This window comes from Patagioenas fasciata, chromosome 20 (assembly GCF_037038585.1).
Source record: "Patagioenas fasciata isolate bPatFas1 chromosome 20, bPatFas1.hap1, whole genome shotgun sequence".
Taxonomy (NCBI): Eukaryota; Metazoa; Chordata; class Aves; order Columbiformes; family Columbidae; genus Patagioenas; species Patagioenas fasciata.
Genome location: NC_092539.1, coordinates 5,278,338 through 5,290,862, shown reverse-complemented (window position 1 = coordinate 5,290,862; position 12,525 = coordinate 5,278,338). Strand labels below are relative to the sequence as shown.

The following is a 12,525-nucleotide window of genomic DNA, read 5'->3' as shown; positions in this document are numbered from 1 at the left end:
TACTCTGTATTTCTCCACAATTTTGTGTCTTCCAGATGAGTTTAAATCCTTCATGAAAAGGCTACCTAGCAACCACTTCCTGACCATCGGGAGCATCCACCAGCACTGGGGGAACGACTGGGACCTGCAGACCCGCTACAAGCTGCTGCAGAGCAACCTGGAAGCCCAGCGTCAGAAGATCCAGCGCACTGCCCGCAAACTCTTTGGCCTCAGTGTCCGGTGTCGGCACAATCCCAACCACCAGCTGCCTAGAGAAAGGTACCTTCACCCTTCATGGGGGTGGGAGTGGTGTGGTGGGTGATTTAGCTGAGCCTGGGCTTGGACCCAAAACACAGCAGCTGAAGCATTTGGATATAGGATGTGCTGACATGGAGGTCTGGGGCAAAATTAGTCTGAGAGTGGGCTGAATTTTCTGGAGGTGTAGGTAACCTGTATCACATACTGAAGTGTATTCACATCCCTTCTGTGTGGTCTTACCCACCCAGGTGGAGGGCACCCACTTATTCCATCATGTTCTACAGGGCTGATATCACACAGCCAAACAGACTAAGCTGCTTTTAAAACAATCCTGTGTCACGTACCACAGCTAAGTTTTCAGCCTCCATTTGCTGTTAAAGCAGACATATGGAGCACAAGATGCTTCAGCTGTGTTCCTCAATGAATGTCACCAAAGCGAAGCTTTAATTTCACTGGGAATAGATCACATCTCTTCTACAAAATGCAGAATGAACCTGCAAAGCTGCACTGACCAGAAGCCTGGCAATGTTACTAGAGATGGAGAGACCAGATTTTCCATTACAGCTACAGTAACTATTGATATCCAATATTCACCTCCTGCTGGCTCCTTCCAGCCCTGACCTATGGCTGAGTTTCAGTTAGTTTCCAATCATTTTTGGAGACTTGCATCCATGGGTTTGAATAGACATTTCTTCCTGTTTCTTTCTACGTTGTCCGGAGTGAAGCAACTGTTAAAATCTAGGAAAAAATGAGTCCAAGTGTCTTTTTTTCCGTGCTTATCATGAAAGGGTCAGGTCAAGTTAATATTTGTATAGGAACTGTTTTTTTCACCTCCCTCCTTACCTAAATATTCAGTCTCGTGAAAATAAACTGATTGATTGATGTCTCCTGTTATCATCCAGCCCCTGGCCACTAAGCACAGAGTTTTCATTTCATCACTGTGCAGCTCAGGAAACTCCTCCAGGGCTTAACAATTCTTTAATTACCAAGAAATCTCTTTGTTTCTGGACAAAGACTTCATGGACTTACTAGGGATGAGGAGAAATATTTGTTAAGTTTAAAAGTTTATGAAAAAAGTCTGGAGAACTTCCCAAAATTGGCCCATTCCTGCCAAATGGCTGAGATTTTATAAACAAACCAACTGGTGGAAGAATCACAGGCATGTCCAGGCATCATTTTGAGTTGTACCACAACAACGACGAAGTGAAGCAGCAGCAAGCAAATATCCAGCCAACCATGTTGCTGTAAAGCATTCAGAGAAATCTGTCTTTAGCATTTCTCGTCTATTTTAAAAAGTCAGCCACGCAGAAAGGGAGCCTCCAACGAATATTGTAAAAATCTGGGGGAAGTAGGACGAAATGGGTGATGGCAGCTGGGTTTTTAGCTGACTGATGTGCTTGATTTGTTTAAGTCAACACCACTAGGCATATTATAATTTCTTTTCTTATTTGTCATTCTGCATTTGTAGTTAGGCAGGGGAGGCGCTCGGCAGGCAGATGTGTAGTGCGAGAGGGATGCATTTCACCCTTCTTTTCACAGGGCTTGGAAATACTCTAATTTTCTAATTGTTACTGTACAGAACGACAGACGCTTATCAAGCATGCCAGGGGCTTTGAAAGGATGGAAAGGTTCTATTAAGGGCAAGCCTGTCTCTCTTTAATACACATAATAGTAAGCCTACTTTATATATTCAAAAGCAAGGTAAAAAAGAAATAGGGTTGCTGTTGATTATCCTCAGGGAAAGGAAGGGGTGGTGTTGCCAAAAGAAAGGAAGAATAGGGATTTTTGGCAATTAGGCTGGTTCTCCATGACCTTTTGCAATAGCTAAGAAGAATAATAATAAATATATATATATATATTTTTGCTCTGCACTGCTTTTGCTTAAAAAACCAACTCTTTGCAGGCAAGTTTGTTGGTTTAAAAAAGAAACCACTCCTCAGCTGTTAAAGCTTCAATGTTGAATGACTACCTATAGTTATATTTTAAAACCCTGGATGTAAAATATAAATAACATCCACTGGAGCAGGGGGTTGATACATGTTCTGGGCTCCAGCCAAATTGTTATTAGTTAAGAATACATCTCACAGCTGCTGGGAATAAAAATAGCATTTTTTACTTCGCTGTTCCAATACAGAAAGCCCAAAAGTACCTCCACAGCAGCTCGTGCTGGTTTAAAAGTGAAAGGTGAGTTTGCAAAGGAAATCTTGTTAAATCTCTACAGTTTTTCTTGGAATTACAAAAAAACCCAAACCAGTCCTGCTGGATCAGGTTTTTGACTGTGGGGTTTTTTTGTTTGCTTTGTTTGGTTTTTGTTTTGTTTTGGTAAGGTTTGGTTTTCTAATCACCTCAGACACCATCTACAACAAAGCTGCATCTCAAGGGACACCCATCAGCTTCTTCCCCTCCCCAGACCTGATTAATCCTGAAAGATGACAAAGCAGGAGGGAAGAAAATAACTCATCACCTTTCTGTCTAACCTGACCTCCACTTCTCATTTGAAACCCCAACACTGCCCTGCAAAACTTTTTATTTTGGTCACAAGAGGTAATTTTGAAATGGTGAACCAGGTCTGCATGATTACCAGCATTACCAGTTCCCAGTATTGCCAGGGGAGCAACAGCAATAAGACACAGCAAAATAAATCTCACATTTTTCCATTCTAGTTTGGAATGTAAGATATTAAAGTTGAGTGTAAAATTGCCTGACAGTGACCTTTGAAGACATAGTTTTCCTTTTTTTAATTTCACGTACTCTAGTACTTTATCCTTTGAATGGCCAGAGGTAGCAAACACAAGACAAAATAACTTGCAATGATATTAAGAGGGAAAAAGGTAAACTGAATACTTCCTAATGAAAGAGAAAATAATTAAAATTAAAACCAATGGCTACTCTACTGGCTTTCAGCTTTTCAACAGTGGCTCTTTTCAGCCTCCCTGTGCCCTGACATCTCTTGGTTCCATTCACATCAGCCTGAGCCATCACAGGTTTGTGTTTACAGAAGTACCTCCTGTCAGCTGAAGGGCTGTGCCTGGACCTGCATGTATTCTTATCCTGTCCCAGTTGCAGGACAAAACGGGGTAATTTATCCACTTTTCCTCTCTCACTCTGTCACACTTCCCATTGTCAAGTTTGTAGCCGATGCCCAGCTCTGCCCTGGATTCTGCATTTTCATTTAATTATGTCCTTTATTGCTGCCATCAGCGGATGGTGGATAGATGACTCTTCTTCTTTTTTGTCCTATTTGTGTCTTTGCTGAATGCTAAGACATATACACACACACCTCTCAAAAAACCCTCTTTCTCCGTATCTCCTCCCATCCTCCCTTCACAAAGTTGATCTGGCAAACAGGAAAATTATTACTTTTGATTGCAAGATATCAGCCTAAACTCCTTTCTCATTTTACTCTGCTGAATGTCAGTGTAAGGTAAGGACAGAAGAATATATATATATTCTTTTTCTTCCTAAGACAGATAGGATATGGTCACCTGACACTGTTTATTGCGTTCTCCGCTGTACAGCCTGGCAGTCCTTGTCCCATGAACTCAGTGGCATTATCCACATGTAAAACCTGTGTAATGCACCAACCCAGCACGGCACAAATACACGTTCCTGCAAGCCAGTGAATAGTGTTTGTATATTGGGGGGTTGCTTTAGTTCTAGCTTGTCCTCCACTTTATCATCCCACAGCTTCATGCTTGGATCAGTGGTTAGAGGCAAAGAAAGAAGCTTTCAAAGAGGCGTGTGGAGGAATCAAGGTGCACTCACAGCACCTTAGGGAGATTCAACCTGGAATCTGGGTACCTTGCTATAATAAATTCAAGTGCATGTGGCTGTCTTTCTAAACAGGGTCTGCAAGGATTCAGATGGTGTAAAAAAAATATATTTGTGTTACTGAAAAAGTGAACAAAAATTCACCTATGAGCAGAAGGCAAACTCAGTCCCCAGGGGATGGTTTTGAGAGTGTTTTTTGCTGTCAGCAGCATGGTTTGCAATCATGCCATGCTGTGCTGTCCCCTCCCCTCCAAAGCAGAGCTGTCCTGGGAGCCAGGAGGAGCCCAGTGCACTTTTCCAGGGACCAGAGCTGTCACCGTCTCCCTCTATTTATAGAGGTCACTGCCTTGCTGCCAAGCTCCCCAGCCAACCTTGTCTTTTCCTCTAGCAGGAGAGCTCCTGTTTGCTGTGAATAGGGGAAAGAGACCCTGGCAGCTCCCTACCACAGGAGGCATATGGAAATTGTCTCCTCCCACATCCAAGACTTTAGAATTTTCCTGTCGATGTACTTTTTTCCTCACTCATTTTTATTTTCTTTCCATTCAGTTTCTTCCCGCTTCTTTTCATTCCTGCCTGTCCTCTGTCTTTCAGTCATTGCCATTGTTTCAGTTTTCCCTTTTGTCCATCCCTGTTCCTCCTGCCCACTGCATTTCTCTCTCATTTTTCCTTTTACCTGCACATTTTCCCCCCTCTTTCTTCCCCTACCGTTTCTGCTTCTGTTCCTTGATTATTTCTTTCCTTCCAGCACTTTCCTCTGTTTTATACTCTCATCCCTCCACTTGCTCCCTCCCCCTAATTATCTTGCTGGTCTTCGCTGCTGTATCATTTAATGCCTTCTTTGATACAGCCTACAGCTTAATGATTATTCGGAGGTCAGGCGATGCAGGTGCCATGAATTTCACTAATCCAGCTCTGAGAGCCTCTGTCCATAATCACTCCTCCCGTTCTACAGGGACTGAATCCTAATTTGTCATTAGCCAGTCCTCTCACTGCAGCACTCCCGAGAACTTTTTTGCCCAGAGGAGACAATGAAGTATTCATTAGCTGGGGGGGGAGGCGGAGGGGAGGGAGCAGGCGGCTGAACAAGGGGTTCTGCTGAAGGATGCTGAGAAAGGAGTTGCTGTGCTGAGATTTCCCAGGGCAACGGGGAGGAGGGAGAAGGGGGCAGCAAGGCAATGTTGCGAGTGGGTTACACAAAGAGCAAACGTGGGTTATGGTGTCGTTCGTAAGGATGGGGAGGTGAGGGTGATGATAGAGCAGTTGTGGGACTGGTGGGGCTTGGGAATGGGCAAGTGTGGATGCTTGTTAAAGGCACAGGCTGTAAGAGGAGGTTAATTAGCAGCAGATTTTTTAAAATGAGAAAGCGTTCTAGTAGCTCTGTCTCTACACACCCTGACTTCCACCCTCTTTTGTGCTGTTATTGAGTTCTGCACCATAAGCAGAGGTTGTTGCTGGCTTTACCTCATCCCATTACAGGTCTGATTTTGGAGAGTGGGGGGAGTTACCAATGACATGGAGAGGAGTTTTCTCCTGCTCACCTAGAAGTTATGCTGACCTGTAATATCCGATAACACCTCAGCCTCTGGCATGGTTTTATCAGTTCCACGCCCGTGGCTGAACTTTGTCACTGTGGCACTGATGGGATTCTTGGCAGGAGACTGTGCCAGCCTCAGCTCCTAAAACAGTGTGAAGAGAGATATCTTAGATGATCAATACTAACTTCTGGGTGTTTCTTAGAGGGCTTTTGTTCTTCGCCAAAGGAGTAAACAGCAGGTGAAAGATTCAGTCTCAAAATAGACTGGAATAGCTCCCAGATGCCACGGCAGGGCATCAGCGTTCTGATAGCTCTGCCTCAGATATATCCCTGAAAACACTGTGGCTCCAGTAAGATGCCAATACCAAAGGCTCTGTGAGACTCTACAATGCTAATGCTTTCTTCTTCCCACCTGCAGGACAATACAGGAATGGCTTACTCGGGTCCAGTCCCTGCTCTACTGCAATGAGAATGGGTTCTGGGGGACCTTTCTGGAAAGCCAGAGGAGCTGCGTTTGCCATGGTGGCACCAGCCTGTGCCAGCGCCCCATCCCCTGCATCATCGGGGGCAACAACAGCTGTGCCATGTGCAGCCTTGCCAACATCTCTCTCTGCGGCTCATGCAACAAGGGCTATAAGCTTTACCGGGGTCGCTGTGAGCCCCAGAACGTAGACTCGGAGCGGAGCGAGCAGTTCATCAGCTTTGAGACGGACTTGGACTTCCAGGACCTAGAGCTGAAGTACCTGCTGCAGAAAATGGACTCTCGTTTGTATGTGCACACCACCTTCATCAGCAACGAGATCCGCCTGGACACCTTCTTTGATCCCAGGTGGCGCAAACGCATGTCCCTCACCTTGAAGAGCAACAAGAACCGGATGGACTTCATCCACATGGTGATCGGGATCTCCATGCGAATCTGCCAGATGCGCAACAGCAGCCTGGACCCCATGTTCTTTGTCTACGTCAACCCCTTCAGCGGGAGTCACTCTGAGGGCTGGAACATGCCCTTTGGGGAGTACGGCTACCCGCGCTGGGAGAAAATCCGCCTCCAAAACAGCCAGTGCTACAACTGGACCCTGCTGCTGGGCAACCGGTGGAAAACCTTTTTCGAGACTGTCCACATCTACCTACGCAGCCGGACTCGGCTGCCCTCCCTGCTGCGTAACGAGACTGGCCAAGGGCCCGTGGACCTTTCTGACCCCACCAAGCGTCAGTTCTACATCAAGATCTCAGATGTGCAGGTGTATGGCTACAGCCTGCGTTTTAACGCCGACCTACTGCGCAGTGCTGTGCAGCAGGTCAACCAGTCCTACACGCAAGGCGGGCAGTTCTATTCTTCCTCCTCCGTCATGCTCTTGCTGCTGGATATTCGGGACCGAATCAATAGACTGGCACCTCCTGTGGCCCCTGGGAAGCCCCAGCTGGATCTGTTCTCTTGTATGCTCAAGCATCGCCTGAAGCTCACCAACAGCGAGATCATCCGTGTCAACCACGCTCTAGACCTGTACAACACTGAGATCCTCAAACAGTCAGACCAGATGACAGCCAAACTCTGCTAACCCGGACTTTTCAGTGGACATGTTGGTGATTGATCCTTTTGCTGTAAAAAAAAAAAGAAATAATAATAAAAGAGGAAAAAAAAATAAGAAAAAAATGTAAAAAGAAAGAAAAGTGGGGGGAAAGTTATAAGGGGGAAACCAAGATTTGTAAAATGTAATTAATATACAAAAGAAAAAAATGAGAGGAAATTCTTCATTTGTTGAAAACTAAACCCGTTCTAGCAGCTGTATAAAACTGTCAGGCATGTTTGTTATTTCCATAATCCGTCATAAAAGGGTGACACTTTACTCTCTCTTGACCTTGGGGGTCTTGCTTGCTAGTCCTTGGGGGCAGCAAATAAAGGGAGGAGCAGAGAGAGGGACAAACTTCTGTAATGAACTGTAAAGTTTTCTGCTATGCAGGTGCCAAGATAAAGAGACAAAAAAAAAAAAAATCAAAACAAACAAGAGTTATATGTAAATGTAAAAGAGCTGCCATTATTCCTATAGTGGGAGTAAATGGTTAAACATAAAAGATATTTCTTCTGCTGAGATTTATACCAGGTTTACACTGAGTTATTCACACAGCCTGTGCTGAACTTTGCTGGAGGACAAAAGGTGATGTCAGCCCTTTAAGAGTAAAACTAAAGCCTCATTGGTGAGAAAACACATAAAAGGTGGAGGGTGGGTGCAGGTCTCAGGTGTCTTCACTTTGATATTTCCACCTTGGAAGAGTTTTCACCCAAGGTAGAGTCTCAACACTTGCTGAAGAATGATACATCAGGTCCCTTGGGCTGCTTTACTCAACTGGAGTTCATGCATCACAACTGCTGTTGCCTTCCGTGTTGTCAGAGCTCAACCCCATGAGGATCAACACCTCTAGATCTTCGGAGTCGCTTGTCTTTAAGGTACTTCAATAGAGTCTCTAGAACAAAGCTAAAATCATACGCCACTTTGATAAACCTAGGCTTACAGGCAAACCCGAGTCTGGCTTTCCGCCTCGGGTTCTGGGTTTTCCAATAACACTGGGAAACCCTCAGCACCACAAAAACCAAAGCACAATGCAAGAAAATACATTTCCAAGGAAAGCTGGAGACACAAGGGTACATGTCATTTTTTTTTTTGGGGGGGGGGGGGAAGGAAATCTCCCTTTCACTTTCTTATGTTTCTGTGGCTGTGAATAATATCCTTATTACACTTACACTTTCTTTGTTCACAAAGAAAATTTACAGATGAGAAGATTTTATTAAAATCTCCATGAAAGTAGTAAAAAGGAGGGAGTATTAAAAGTAGTAAAAGCGGGAGGGAAGAGCACAATACCCAAATCCACCCTGAATTTGTATGGATAAAACCAAATTTAAAAGGGCCAAGTTATCAAAAAAAAAAAACCCCAAAACAACACCTAAAAATACCTAAAATCTATATAAAATTTTGTGGAGTGTGTGTTTTTTAAAAACAATGTACTGAATGGAGTGTATGGATGTAGGATCAGTTGAGCTGGGTGATGAAGGCTGAACGCAGTGGGAGATGAGTAGTGGGGCACTTATCTTAATCTCACTGTTTTTTAGTTAAAGTTGATGGTGAGAAGTGCTAGTGACAGACTGGAGTTTCTGCCATCCAAGAAGGGAGAAGTAAATCTCAGATTCTGTGAGTTTGTGGAGCTGGAGGAATATCCAGGGGAAAACCAGGCCTGAGCAGGGAGGACAGTCCTGAAGTCCAAGATTCTGATTTAATGTGTTGATTCAGCTGAGTTCAAAATGGTCTTGTAGAAATTGTGATGTTCTTATTTGGAGGCTCTGGCTCAGATTCTGAGAATAACATCAGTTCTTCCGGAAAGAGCTAAATGCATGGTGGTGTAATTCATGTGACACTAGGGACTCAGACAGTTAAGTTTGGCTTCAGATTTAGTTTAATTTGTGTGGTTTTGGTTGATATTCATCCAAGCTGAGAAGGAATTAGATACTTCAAGGAAAATATGCATTCATGGAACTCACCTGCTGAACTAGCAATCAGGGGCATAAGAGAAACTATCTGGGTAGTTAGTAAGAAACAAAAACGAGTCCTAATTGCAAAAGCACGCTTACTTTCCCCAGTTTGTTTGTTTGTTTGTTTTTCATTTGATTTGTCTTTGCTTTGTGTAGTAGACATCCATACTTGCAGACCCCACCATTCAAAGAGGTTTCTTTATGGGTCTGACATTCCTGTGTCAGCTTTCTGATACGGGAAAATTCACTGGCAATGGTATGCATGGAAGTTAGTTTTAAGCAAATAGTAGAGAGTATTCATGGGAAATGAATGTCAAATATGTAATTACGAGTGGAAATAATGTTCCTGACAGTTACATCCATCCAAGCAGGGAATAGCAATGTACTGTTTAATTTACATGTATGACCCAAAGAGCTGACACTGAAAAGAACTATAGTTATTGCTCTAAAAATACTGAATACTGCTTATGAGCAACCTATGGCCTGAGATGCAGTCTGCATTCAATGATGGGATTTGTTCGTGGCTGGGAATAGTGAATATGCTAGCACAAAGTGAAATTAATTCGATAAGTTGCTTTCCTATGAGAAAAGTATCCAACTCTAGTGTCTAGAAGCCAAAGAAGTTGCAATTAAATCTCATATCTCGTGGGTAACTAGCAACATGTTAGCTAAACCTTGCACTGTATTGGTGGGACTGCTAGGGATCAAATTAATTGCTCTCATGTGTCTTTAATGATGCATTGGGATGAGCAGCCACTGGTATTACTGGGCCTCAGCACAGGGGACAACACTGCAAACATTAAGGAAGATATTGGGCACCCACAGAACATTAAATCACTGCTGTCCTGTTCAGACCAAAGCAATGGCAGACAGCTATGGAGTTACAGACGCATTTTCTAACATGAGCTAGGGTATCCACCATGGCTGGAGTGGTGAAGCTGAAGCATAGAAAAATGGAAATAAGTCTGGCATAGATATTCTGTCAGTGTGTGTAACTTACCTTGGGAGTACCTGATGGTGCAATGTGGCACCAGGGTATGATGGCACATCAACACAACAATCTGGAGCCGCATTGCAACATGCATAGATGAGATTTTGTGGTGGAATTAAGTCAAAGTGTCAGGAATAAATTCCCTTGTCCTTCAGAGCAGTGAAAAAATGAAGCTATCTGGCAGCTCAGCCACCACTTTGGACTCAAAGGTTATGTTAGAGATAAAAAGGAAAAACAAGTCCAAACAACCCTATCAAATGTGACCTGGACCATGCTACACTGTGCTTTTGATGCTAGAAATGTCTGCCACAAGCAGGACCCATGCTCTGCTCCCACTGCTCGATCCCAAATGACCGTCCCCAGATAAGGGGACGACCTGGTCCAGAACCAGATCCCGCAGGTTTGTTTTAGGGTATTTGTTTTGCAGGTAATAGAAGATGTGGAGGCATCTGGCATACTTCTGTCTTCATAAAAGAAAGTGGTTCTGATCCTCCTAGAGGACACATGGGTGCTATGGTGGTTTTAATGGGCTTCGGAGGAAATTATGTCCAAGTCCTCCAGGTAGTCAGAAAAAGATGTTTGACAAGTCAATGACTAGAATGGAGGGTAATTATTAGAGGAGAATGAGGTGGGTCCCAGAGAAAACTTTAACCTATTTACTAAACTGCAAGATCAATAGATATTATTATAGAGTTTAATGACGAAAGGGACGTTGAAAATATTAGTAACAATTCTCTTAAATGTACAAGAATGGAACTCAGCTTCCTCCCTCTGTACAAGAAGGAGTTACAGACCAATCCATAAGATTGTCCAGCTCAGCTGAAACAGAGATGGTCATACCAAATCATGGTAGATACTTGTCTCTTGCTACAGTTAAATTAGGGACTGCATGAAAGCTGGAGCTTCCAAATAACCCAGAGAAAACAAGAAAAGCCACATGCCAGGTGTCCCAAAGGCAAAGAATGGCAAAAGTCAGCAGGCAGAGCAGAACCCACCTGCTTCTTCCCTTTAAACGCAGAAGACTTCTGGGATCAGTTGCTTCGAGTCACATGAGAGAATGTACTTGGGGCTTACTAAGAAATGTGCTTTTTAAAAGTTATTCTAATTTAGACTTAGCAGCCGATGTGGCAAAAAGCAAAAGACGTCAGCAAGTCTTATTAATATGCTGATTCTACAGCTTCAGGAGTGTACAGAATGCCCACTTGGATCAGGGCTAAGAGCACAGCCTGGGGTTGCCATGGAAACGTGGGAAGGCCATTAATTAGCTATCACACAAAATTATCAGGAATAATCTGGACCTCAGCAGCTTTGCCCTCCCCAGAGGCAAAGGGCATGACCCCTGTGACCTCCCAATCAGACCCACTGATGCCTCCAGAGCTCCAAGAACAACCACATCCTGGAGCAGAAATGTCATCCTGGAGGGAAGGGACAAGGGGACAAGTAAGGGGGAGGAGGTGACAGGGCAGAAGGCAGGGAAGTAAAGGATGGAGACAGTTTCCCCTCTTATTTCCCCTTCCCAGGGAGCCTGTTTGCCCTCGCATAAAGAACACTGGAGATCTGCTCCCAGTGACCTCAAAGAAATCAAGACTGGCCACAGGGCCCTGGCAAAATCAGTGTATGGAATTTGAATCTTCTTGGGTGGGCTACACATGGGACGAGTGAACACCAAGGCTCCCCAGAGCCATCTCTGCCTGTGCTAAGCCAGCAATCCCTTTCTCCAAAGGGAAACATGGGCAAGTGTGAGCGGCTCATTGGCCACTTGCCCAGCCTCCCTCCAGAGCCAGAATCCACCTCCAGCCCAGGCTGTGTGCGTATGTTCCTGTGACAGCTGTGACGGACTCCAGCTGCCACGGACAGGATGTTCTTTTGAGCCCACTTGCTAGAACACAGGAGGACGTTGGGCAGACAGCACCTCCTGCACCAGGGTGCAGCACGATCCCCGGCCTGGCTGCTCAGTTCCAGTGCTGGAGGAGAAACGCCAAATCGCAATCCTAGCAATGTGTTCCTGTCTCCAGCTAATGCACTTTCCTTTGTGGATCTATCCCAGTGCTGTTGAAAGGGCGGAAAATAATGGCACAAGGATGAGGTGCTGCAGTTTATTGTCTGAAGGTAGAGACAGGAGGGTGGTCGGTGGTGTGTTTTAGAAGAGAGGCAGAAGATGAGACAAGGCATGAGAAGGTCATAAGGGAGACATTTCCATGTTCTTTCTACCCTGAAAAGTTTGAAGTGATACATTAGACCTGCTGGACCCAGTCTGACTCTAGTTCTTCTTGTCCAGGATACTTTTTCGAATCCACCTATCAATTAACATCCCTCACATTTTCTTTGTGACTTCTTGCAATAATATTTTTTTCCGTAATCTAAAACTACCTTCTCTTACTGTCATCAGGATTATTCTGTAAATTAAATAAATATGGAAAACAATGAGGACTAAAAGCTCTATACAAAACTCGTTGGAAATTTCAGTCC

At 44.3% G+C, this 12,525-nt stretch overlaps 1 protein-coding gene across 1 annotated transcript in view; it reads left to right on the top strand.

Annotated features, from left to right (window-relative positions):
* BRINP1 (BMP/retinoic acid inducible neural specific 1) overlaps positions 1-12,525 on the top strand; it is an 88,451-nt gene that overhangs the window by 74,512 nt on the left and 1,414 nt on the right. The window contains exons 7-8 of the mRNA XM_065854066.2: positions 36-258; positions 5,961-7,988. Of these exons, the coding sequence (XP_065710138.1) occupies positions 36-258; positions 5,961-7,101 (1,364 nt within the window). The 3' untranslated portion in view covers positions 7,102-7,988. The remainder of the gene's footprint in view (positions 1-35; positions 259-5,960; positions 7,989-12,525) is intronic.